Source organism: Caretta caretta, chromosome 9, assembly GCF_965140235.1.
Source record: "Caretta caretta isolate rCarCar2 chromosome 9, rCarCar1.hap1, whole genome shotgun sequence".
Lineage (NCBI taxonomy): Eukaryota > Metazoa > Chordata > Testudines > Cheloniidae > Caretta > Caretta caretta.
The window spans coordinates 41666498-41678041 of NC_134214.1; the positions used below are offsets into that span (position 1 = coordinate 41666498).

At 42.7% G+C, this 11544-nt stretch overlaps 1 protein-coding gene across 4 annotated transcripts in view; it reads left to right on the plus strand.

The window, feature by feature from the left end:
- NMNAT3 (nicotinamide nucleotide adenylyltransferase 3) overlaps positions 1-9880 on the plus strand; it is a 75411-nt gene extending 65531 nt beyond the window's left edge. For 3 of the 4 annotated variants that reach the window (XM_048863873.2, XM_048863872.2, XM_075132233.1), the window contains one exon: positions 8346-9880. In XM_048863873.2, the coding sequence (XP_048719830.1) occupies positions 8346-8695 (350 nt within the window). In that variant the 3' untranslated portion in view covers positions 8696-9880. The remainder of the gene's footprint in view (positions 1-8345) is intronic. The other variant, XR_007358412.2, reaches the window with a different exon arrangement.
- Positions 9881-11544: the final 1664 nt, after the last annotated feature.

Consider the following 11544-nt stretch of genomic DNA (forward strand, 5'->3'; position numbering starts at 1 on the left):
TAGCCTCATAGGATGCCTCAGACTTATTTCACCTCCAGCCCTTTTTCTCAGGGTTGTGATGATGTAAAATGAAGATAATAGCTGCTGAAAAGTTAACTCGTTGAGAATCTCCAAATTATTTTTCCTGATGGCACTGGAACTTTTTGCTATACTTTAATTATTTATTTAATGATGATAGTATTCTTTTCAAAAACTGCAGTAAATACTATAACAGTATTGTTTGCTAATAATTTGGAATTTGTTTGCTAATAATTTGCTTTGAAAGGACTTAGAAATGATTTATGGTGGCTGATTCCACGTTAATTCTTCCCTCAGTCCCTTGTATGATATTCTGGCAGGGTTTCACATTCTTGATAGATTCACTGAATTAAGCTTCACATACAGTATTTCTTTTTCTGCTTATGAGACACTTGATCTTCGTTTTATTTGAAATTGAATTCCTTGCATTTCAAGTCTCCAAGTTGCCTTACATGAATAAATTTGGCACCTTTCAAATGCTTTTACATGGCTTAGTCCAACAGCAGTCTTTCTTAATTAAAGCTTGCTGGATCTTAAATCCAGCTCCTTTCTTTGTGTTAATGATTGTTTCTCCTTTGGCTAACCCTGTCCTTCTTCCCTGAATGACATTGCAGAGTATGGTAGTTCATTTCTGTCCATTATTGATTCAGTCACACCAATCAAAAACTTGCAAAAATTTTCCCAGTCTTTCTTCTTTTTGGATTTATAGAGACATGGCCTGAAATAAAGGCTGTTGTACTCATCAAAAATTGGAGCACAGGTCTGTGGGCATTTGGGCTTTAGATCTATTATCAATTGTGAAAGGTGGAGATCATTATTTTGCAGGATGTCCTTGAAAGTCTAAGGACATTATTTTTTTCCTCACTGTATTGCCTTTGGGGGAAAAATGTGCTGGTTATATTGGCAGCCTTTTGTAAAACTAGCCATTTGTTAAATTTGGACGATAGTCCAAGATTTGCTTCCTCTTTCAAAGGATTTCTTATTCTGTTTGGATATTTTCTGTGAGGATGGATAGTGTGTTGTCTGTAGTTTGAACTTATGGCAAGCTTGGTTGTTTAAAGTAATCTATCAAAGGGCAGTGCATGTACCTTCAGAGAGAGAATGCTATGCACAAACCAGCTAAAGCTATAAAGCATTTTGTGATGTAGTATTATGTAGTATCTGGGACACAGGCCAGAGTCTACTTCAGGATTTTTTAAAAAAAATATTTTATTTTGGCCTTTTATAATGAAAAAGCCATCTACCTCATTTTAAACAGAAAATGTTGCTACCTTCTAATGAGCCACACACCAACTAGAGACTCTTCATGGAAGCTTTATTGTCTCATTGCACGGTTATTCCTTTTTCAATTGTGCTGTTAGCCAAAATTCAGAGACTTTCAGACAGGTGGAGAAATTGATGATGGAGTTGGATATTTCTTTGATGAGTCCTGTTTATTTACAAGTGTGACTGGCGTCCCAGGGGAACCAACTGAGATCACTCAATTAGGGTGAACTGCAAAGAATGGGTCAGGCAATCCCCAAAGCTGGTGGATATTCCAGTACTTAGATTTACCAAGCCAGCACTAAACAGCTTCTATAACTCCTCACTGGTTACCCAGAAGCCAACAACACAGTTCCCTAAAAGAAGCTCAGCCTCAGGCCTCCACCCAGACACCCAAGTCAAAGATGATGAGGATTACTGAAAATCTTATTCGTCATATAAGAAAGTTCTACGAATCCCAAAGGATCAGAAACATTACCTCCCAGGTTAATAAATCTTCCAGATCTTAGCCAAATTCACGCTTACAGCCAATTCTTATTCACTAAACTAAAATGTATTAAAAAAGAAAAGAAAGAGTATTGGTTAAAAGATCAGTATACCTACAGACATGACTACAATTTCTGAAATTCAGATTCATAGCAGAGATGGTGAGCTTTCTAGTTGCAAAGAGTTCTTTCAAAATTAGTTCATAGGTTATAGTCCAAATGTTTATATTCAGGGTGGTCCAGCCTTGTGGCTGAAGCTTCCCCTGCATGAAGCATCAAGCAGATCTGAGATTAAAAGGATTGGGACCCATGGCATCTTTATACAATTTCAGGCCTTCTTGTGACAGCTCAGAGTCCTTCGGCAAACAATAGGCAATTATGAGTACTTTTGAAGTAGATCTACTTCCTAAGCATTGCCGGTAATTATCCACACAGGTTAACATAAGGCAATTGCCCATTTTCCATCATTCTCAGGTGATTTGCTATACATTTCAAAGAGAGACGAACACAGCGATATTCTGTTTACAGTTAATTTAAATGTTAATATTCCATTTTTATCTCTGAATCAATAGCTATAGTGACAGATAGCCATGTAAACAGTCAGTTCCTAATGTTTGACAAGATGTAAATATACACATACAATTAGTATCACCTCCAATTTTCTAACAATACAGGTTTGCATTTCAAAGTTCTAGCCTATCTAGCATGGAGTGGCCCTAATTACCATTCACATACTTTTCTAACTTGTCTCTAATGATTGACTCTGGGTCAATTAGCCTGCAAGCTGCTTAACCCTTTCTGGCCATACATCACACTTTGTATAAGATTTGTTGCAATTATATAACAGTGGGAGCAACAATGATTTGCATGATCATATTTTAATTAGACAGCATCACAAGAAGAAATTACAAAGTCCTGTTTCCTTGAACACAGAGGAATTAAACAACAGGAGATAGTTTCATTGCTCATAGTCCAAGCCTCTGTTAACCAGCACTCAGCCCAAAAAACTCTCTCTAGGTTTTTACTCAGGACTGTGTTCCCAGTGCTTGTTCTGATATCTCCTTGGCACTTTGCTCCTTTCCTTTGTGTGCTTCTGAGGGGTTTCTTCAATTCATCTCTCTCACACACAGATACACCTCTCCAATCCAATCAGTCCCTTGCCTCTGAATGATCATAGTCATACCACCGCCTCTTGTGCCACATTAATCTCTCTCCTTCTCCAGACTTGTGTGTGACTTTGTTTTAGGTTGAGGCCCCTGTTGTTTCAGCTATCTATTCCATAAAGGACCTCTGTTGCTTTTTACATTTATCCTGTAATGAAAGGCAGCTGTGAGACCCAATAGGTCTACCGATAACATGACCTTTTAGTTGTCTTTTTAAATAAGCAATGGAGCTTCTCAGCAAGCTTTCTGTTCCTTGTGTACAGTGCTGGTGACATCACAACAGTTCTGGAGAAGGAGACAAGGTGATACTGTAGTTTTCTAGTATGGCACAATTCCTGTTTAATATTAAATACTTCGAGTATTAACTACCTTTGAGAACTGCACAGTACCATATTAAAAAATATCCTTTCTTATAATGCTGAGAGACGTTCAGACTTTTCTTAACTGCATGGAAAACATGCCAAGACTCTAAGGGCTGCACCTAAATCACCTAAAATGGAGCAAGTTTCCTGGCTGCCAGAATCAAGATGGTGCATTGCATGCTGGGTATTGCAATCTCTGCAGGCCATACTTCCACATTAAAGATGAGCGTGGCTACTGGTTGCATTGAGCTAAACTTGATTGCCCATCCCTCTTTTATCTTTGTGGGCAGATTCTAGCTCCGATTCTGTCCAACACCTGCACCATGCATGTGTAGAGTTTTGGTGCTGCTGCTGTTTTTCTTTGTAATATTGCAGAGCCCCTTTTAAATGCTTTGGGCCCATTTTAACCGGCGCATGTGCAGGGGTTGAAAGTTGCCAGCCCACCCTCCTTACTGTGATACAGCTGGTCAAGAATTTTTGATTTTAGAAATTTAACTGACAAATGGCAAGAATTTTCTGACTTTTTTTGACCAGCTGTAGCACATAGAGACATTGACACCCCGAAATCCTCAAGGGGGGCTGGCAGTGGTACTGTCCCCATTCTCCTAAGTGTGTTGCCAGGGGGAAAGTCACTTGAAGTTCTGTCTGGGGCTTCATAGAAGCCTGTCAATAAAGGCTCCTTGGAGATGTGCTGAATCAACTTATCTCTTGCTTTGCCTGGCCCTGCTCCCTCCTATGCTGCCAATGCTTACTTTTTGGTCTGCATCTATTGTCTCCAGGTTCCTTGGAGGAGCAGGTGTTCCAGGGGGATTGTGCTGGTGAATCTCTGATCCCTTTGGACTTAACACTGTGAGGGGCCCACATATTTTGCTCTATTGGCAGATCTGGCCCTAAAAGTATTATTAATTAGTACTTATATCTTTTTTCATCTTAAGAATGATGTGCATCAGCTCGATGTAAGAGTGATACAGCAGACCTCTGTGTAAAGTTCTCCTTGAAAGTAAGTTACATTTCACCCATGCAAATAGCAGCCTTGCCTATATAGGGTGTATGGAGGCTGGCCAGCAATGGCTGTAATTGGGTCAAATCCCTACTGCAGGCAAAGTCTGAGACAGACACAGGTTGAGACTTTCCCAAACGCTCACTGAGCGTCTGGGTTAGAACTTATGAATTTCTGTTTCCCAATCCTATGCTTAGTCTATCTGGGCTTTGTGCCACCTTGCCTTATATTATTAAGGTTGTCTGACACTTCCCATTAAAAGTTTTTGGTTGCTTTTAACTTTGCCAAGCTTTAAGCTTTCAGGATGAAATTTGCCATGCCAGGTACCTGTTTCAGGCTGAACTTTGCTGGAAAATTACAGGAAAAAAGAACCCAGTCATTTCAAACAGCATTTAACCCAGTTTTAAAAAATTCTGGTGACCTTTTCTTTGAGACACTCTTGTGCCTCCATGCTTTGGAGCAGTGACTTGATATTTGGCAGGGAGGTGATCTTTATGTCATGGATGTTCCTTTTGCCACCCCCATGAATATCTGCCTAAATTTGGCTAAGTTATAAGCCCCTGAAAAATTGCTCAGTACTCAGTAGAGACTTGTTGGAGCTTTTCCATTCTGTTTCCCAAAGATTTTATCCAGCTGAGAGATGAGCAGGTCTTTCCCTGTAATTGCTCCTCCCTATGATCGCAGACAGCGCCCGGTTGGGCACCTGAATTGAGAGCAGGGAGTCTGTTTCTCCTGTCCTCTCAGTGTGTCCCGGGGTCAGTACAAGGTTTACCATGGCGCCATGGCGCCGGGCCCACAATCAGAAGGGGCCCCAGCCAGCCCGATCCCCCGGCTGGCTAAGCTGGCCAGGAAAGCTGCCCCTGCTCCGCCCCCGCCCTTCCTCTTCTCCAAAGCCCCTGCCTCTGCTCCGCCCCAGCCCCACCCCCACCCTGCAGGGTAATCTCCCACCTCCATGCCACCAGTGGTCGTGCTCCCCACTGCCGTATTGATGCCTCCACATTTATTTATTGACAAATAAAATGTGCAGAACTTTAAAATATTGTGCACAGAATTTTTAATTTTTTAGTGCAGAACCCCCTCAGGAATATGGGGTGCTGTGCAGCTGTGATGGTGGGACTGTGAGGAAGGGGTGGGCAGTAGGGAGGTCTAAGGGTGGGGGGCACTGAGCGAGCGGTGTGGTGTGCAGGGTGCTGTGCGGTTGTGGTGGGAGGACTGACCATCCTGCACCTTGCCCAATGGGGGACCACAATTGTGTTTGGCGCCAGTCCCACAAAAAGTTAATCCGGCCCTACCCAGGGTGCCCAAGGAGGAAATTGCCTGTTTCAAATGCAGAGGGACAAGAGCCAGATCTAGCATCGAGGGCCGGGGACGAGGGGCAGGGAGAGTAGACTGGGACAAGAAATCTGGGGTGAGGGAACTGGCATGGAAGTTGGTAAGGGATGAAAGAGGAAAACTGGGAATGGGGTAGGAGACTGGGACTGGTTGGGCAAAGTGACTAGGACTGGGAGCCAGGGAGGGAAACAAAGTGGCGGGGACTGGTTGAACAAAGAGAGTGGGACTGGGAACCAGTAGGTCAAGGGGAAGAGAGACAGATCTGATGAGGGGCCAGAAATCAGGAGAAGAACTGGGAGTTGCTGAGCAAAGAGAGAAGGAAATGGGTGGTGGGGGTGGAGAAGGTAAGAGGCTGAAACTGATATTTGACAAGGAGCCCAGGGAGGAAGACTGTGGGTTTGGTAAATGTGAGGTTGGGAGTCACTGGAGGCCAGTGGGGTGGGGAGGGGAGAGACAAATCAGATGAGGAGCAGGGAGCAGAGACTGCTTGGGCAAAGAGATATTGGGACAAGGTGCTGGTGGAAGATAACTGGGAATGGCTGAGCAAGGAGATTGGGACTGAGAGCAGGAGAGGGAGTCCAGATGGGAAAATTGGGTCCGGGATGAGGAGTAGGAAAGACAAGATTGGGCCCAGACAGATTGGAGGAGATGGAGCTGCAGGGGTCAGTGTTTGGCATCCTAGAGCACACTCCTCTGAAGAGCTTGAAATGGAATCCAAAATTCTAAGTCTCACCATTCCTCTGCTGTCAGCCAATGTCTGTGAAATCCACAGGCAAAAAGCATGCCATCCCCCTGTAGTGCTGGTTCACATGGAAGATGGCAACCTACTACGAAAGTTGGAAGGTGTGTAGTGAATGAGATAGAAGATTGTAGGAAGAGAAAGGATGATCTCATGGTTAAGGCAGTTGAATGCTATTCTGGAGAATTAAATTCTATCCCTACCTCTGCCACAAAGTTCCTAAGTGATGCTAGGCTAGTCACTGAAACCAGGTAATCACTAATTGTGTGTTCCTCATTTTCTGAGTACCTGATTTGAGGGAATGGTGTCAGGTTTACAGAATTGCTGAGCACTCACTGTTGCAACTGAAGTCAATGGAAGCTATGCTTTGAACATATGAAACACTATATAATGCTACATATGGTCCTAGGCATCTCAAATTGGAAACCCAAAATTAGTAGATACTTTTTAACTTAATCTCTCTGTGCCTTAGTTCTCCAACTGTAAAATGGGGATAATGTCTCCTCAGCTTACAAGGGTATTGTGAAATAATTTATTGTGAAAAAAATTAATGTTGGTAAATCACTGTCATCATTTTCCACTGTCTTTGGAGCAGGGTTTGAATAGAGTGCAGTAAATAAAGTATGGGGCCACACATTGAACAACTGGGGGGGGGGGGGGGAATGAAAAGCTGATGATTAGATGAGCCCTGTCCACTCTGTGTACTGAATGAGACTGTCCTGTGGGAAAAAAGTGTGTATGAACATGTAATTAAAGACTGTGTCATAAAGCATGTGCACAGAGGGGCTACACTAAGGTTCACAGGCAACCTTAATTTCCTAACTTTTGAGTGCTTGACTTTGCAACCTTAATAATGTCCTTTTAACATGGTTCTTGTGTGTGTAATTGTGATATAAACCTAACAAAACATAGCAGAAATGTAAACCATAAACACTTACTTTGAGAATAATTGTAAGGACGTTCTGAGATAAACCACTAAAGGAAGAACATCCACATTACAGTAATTCTGGTTTGTCCTGAATTCACCACCTCTTGCATGTATGGTTACCAGGTACTGGAAAAATATGTGATCTTGCCTACTGCGAGGACTGATGTACTCCCATGGAACAGGGTGAATTAAGGGCAGTAGCAGCCTTAATGCTGCATTTCCTGGTCTCTGGGTTTTTGTCCATTATTTTTCACTTTTTAAAAAAGGTTGATTTAATATTACTAGATTTTATTACTCCTAACCTATATTTAGGAGATGATGCTGAGATAGAAGAAAGGTCTCTAATAGCCTTACTTTACCAGTACACAACAGTAATATTAAGTTTGGTTGCTCTGGGAAAATGCTGGAAGCTGCCTCGGCTCGGTCAGAAGTACTCTGGAAAAAACAGAATGACTTCACAGCTGAGAGATATCATCACTCCCCAGTGCATAGATGAAACGGCTAAAATGCTCGTGGGAGCTGTATGCACCCCAGCTGCCTGATCCTTCATTGTGGAAATCAACAGGATTTTTCCATTAACTTGAATATAAGATCAAGCCTACATCGAGTAGTGAATAGAACCTCAATGGGTGGACTACTAGTTTCTCAATGTATGGCCTATTATCCAGCCTAATACCCTATGAGCCAAATTCATGCCCTTAAATACCCCTTGATTGTATTTCATCTTTGTTGCTTATAAAAAATACTGCAGTAACTGTCCTTTACAATCATACAGATCACCTTTCAAATCCTATGGGCCAAGATATAGTTGGCCAATGGAGTTTGGGTTCTTTTGGGATCTGATTAGACAGTGGACCTCTGATTTGGTGATTAGACAGTGGACCTCTGTCTCAAATTCCTTACCCTTTTTCCAAGCAGAATATTTCATGTAACTTTTCAAAAGAAATTTGGGTAAAATACCAGAAATAAGTGAAAAACTTAATGCCATCTCATCAGCTTTTTTTCATGTTTAATAAGGATCTTCATAAAACTTCCATTTGTTTTTGCTTTTCCAGTTTCCCCAGAGTTAAAGCTGCTTTGCGGAGCTGACATTCTGAAGACGTTTAGTACACCTAATCTCTGGAAGGAGGAGCATATTAAAGAAATAGTAGAAAAGTTTGGTTTGGTGTGTATTAGCCGTGCTGGCTCTGACCCTGTTCAGTACATCAGTGAATCAGAACTTCTGACTCGATTCCAGCACAATATCCACCTGGTCACAGAATGGATTCAGAATGAAATCAGTGCCACGCATATACGACATGCTTTATGCAAAGGACTAAGTGTGAAGTACCTCATTCCAGATTCTGTCATTTCCTATATTAAGCACTATAATATCTACACAGAAGAGAGTGAGAGGGAAAAATAAAGGGGATTTAACTTCAGCCTCTTAAACTACACAACACAATGATAAACACACTAAATGATTGACGTCTTTATTCCACCAAATGGGGAGAACACAATGGCATTTATTTTTGGAAAATCCCTGCAAAGGCACAATCTTTGTGTATGGAGGAAAGTGAAGTAGGTTGTGGGGAGATGCAACTAGCTATACTTCTGAACATTTGTAGAGTAATTCAGAAAAGTTTTTGTATTATATTACTACTGAGGTCATGCTTTCCTAAGCTGTTATGTGCAAAGGGCTATCAGTTTTAAGATCTCCACTAAGAGTTAATTTACATTACATTTCTTCTATTTTTAACACAAATATTAAAATCTTTAGTAATTGTTGAGGGATTCTTGTGATGACTTAAATGACCTCAAGGGCTGTAGTTAGTGCTTTCCCGTATTATAATCTTCTAATACCAGGAACTGTTTCAGTGGTCTTGGCCATTCGCAGATAGTGAGAGTAAAATTATTGTCATTTTCCTTCTCAGGAATAGTTTCAATAAACTGCTAAAATGTACATAGTTATTACCACATTTCTACTTTATAGGATCCTGAAAAAAATTATTTCACTGTATTACTTAATACCGTTCAGTTTTGTGCGTATATATGTTGGCAGATCAGAAATAAAACCCTGATTCAGGAAAGCACTTAGGCATGTGCTTAAATCCCATTATTTTCAATCCAGCTCATAATGAGACCTTTAAAGGGGGTTCTTTGCTTTGCTCTTAGTCCTATATGCTAGTCCAGTCCCCTGGAGTAGTTTAGAGCAACTAGCTGTCAAAACCCTGAAGCTGTTGATATGGCAGCCCAGCTATAAGGGAGCCCCAGCCATGCCCCCTATGTCAACATCAAGAAGAGTGAGCAGCACTGGAGATTCTACACTCTCTTTCCTTGCATTCAGGTGAGAATTATCTGAACTACTCACTTGATTCTACTGTTCTTGTTCCCTTTCCTTCTTGCATGAATAGCCCCTAGAGATGTCTCAGCAGTTCTGAAGCCTAGTAATGCCAGCCAAAGTTTTGAAAGATTTTGTTAATAATTTATGGGAAGTGGTGAAATTTATCTGCCGCTTTCCCTTAAGTAATCTTTGAGTTTTCCCAACTCAGCAGTCTGTGGATGTCCTGTATAAAATCATACAAATTCAATACAATGATTGTTCACACTATATGCTCTTTTGGTGTCATGGGATTCATTTCAACAATGAGATTGTGTTTTGCTTTGGCTTTCATAGCACACACATGCTGCATTCTACTTTGTGTATAATGCTTAGAAGTTGCAATAAAAGAGGATATTTTCCAAAAACCTGTTTTCTCTGGGCCTGATATGGGAAGGCCTAATTCAGCTGTGTCCTCTGGATTACTGGACAGCTGATAGTTGAGAAAATACTTTTAAGGAAAAAGAATAAAAGAAACAACAAATGCAGCATTAACTGGTGATATGATCAGATATTGTTGGTTATAAAGTGTTTGGATAGTCAGGTGGCTATATATATTTTCAATCGTAGCAACATTTTGGTTGCCAGACACAATTATATAATTCATATAGTAGCTAGATCAGGGTGGGCAAACTACAGCCCGCAGGCCAAATCTGGCCCACCAGCCATTTTAATCTGGTCCTCGAGCCCCTGCTGGGGAGCGGGGTCTGGGGCTTGCCCCGCTCCGGTGCTCCAGCCGGGGAGCAGGATCGGGGGCCACTCCACGCGGCTCCTGGAAGCAGCGGCATGGCCCTCTCCGGCTCCTATGCATAGGGGCAGCCAGGGGCTTCCTCTCCACATGCTGCCCCCGCCCCAAGCAATGCCCCCGCAGCTCCCATTGGCTGGGAACCGCAGCCAATGGGAGCTTCAGGGGTGGTGCCTGCAGATGGGGCAGCGTGCAGAGCCGTCTGACTGCGCTTCCGCGTAGAAGCCAGAGAAGGGACATGCTGCTGTTTCCGCGAGCCGCTTGAGGTAAGAGCTGCCCGGAGTCTGCACCCCTGAGCCTCTCCCCGTGCACCAACTGCCTGCCCCAGCCCTGATCCCCCTTCTGCTCTCTGAACCCCTTGATCCCAACCCAGAGCACCCTCCTGTACACCAAATCCTTCATTCCCAGTCCCACCCAGAGCCCTCCCCCTCCCTCCCCACACACCCTACTCCCTAGCCTGGAGCCCCCTCCTGTACCCCTCATTTCTGGCCCCACCCAGGACCCCCAACCAGAGCCTACTCCCCGTCCCGCACCCCAATCCCAATTTTGTGAGCATTCATGGCCCACCATACAATTTCTATACCCAGATGTAGCCCTAGAGCCAAAAATTTTGCCCACCCCTGAGCTAGATACTATGTTAATGGGCATCTTGTTTACTAATAATGAGAAAGTCTGATGTAATTTGAAAGGGATATGATTTGTACCTAAGACAGTGGGTTATTGCTAGTGTACCTGTGTGCAACTTGAACTGTAGTGTTTCTGTAATGAATAATGCAGTGAAAGTAGTTAAGATGCCTACCGAGTAGCTGTTCCTTACATGTCACAACGGACATGGTAAACCATTCAAATGTTGGGCTAACATCTTACGGATCCTGTCAAATTCAATTTTGATGTAGAAGACTCCACAAAAGAAAGGGAGGGAGGGAGGGATTGTGTAAGATGCATGCATCGGATGAAGTGGGCTGTAGCTCATGAAAGCTTATGTTCAAATAAATTTGTTAGTCTCTAAGGTGCCACAAGTACTCCTTTTCTTTTTGCCTCAAGAGTGGACTCTGGAGCACTGTGGCTTTGGCTGTGTTTCAATGCATGTTAAGCATGGGGTAGGTAGGTAGTAGGTAGGTGGGGTAATTTAACTTGTGGTAGCCTAACC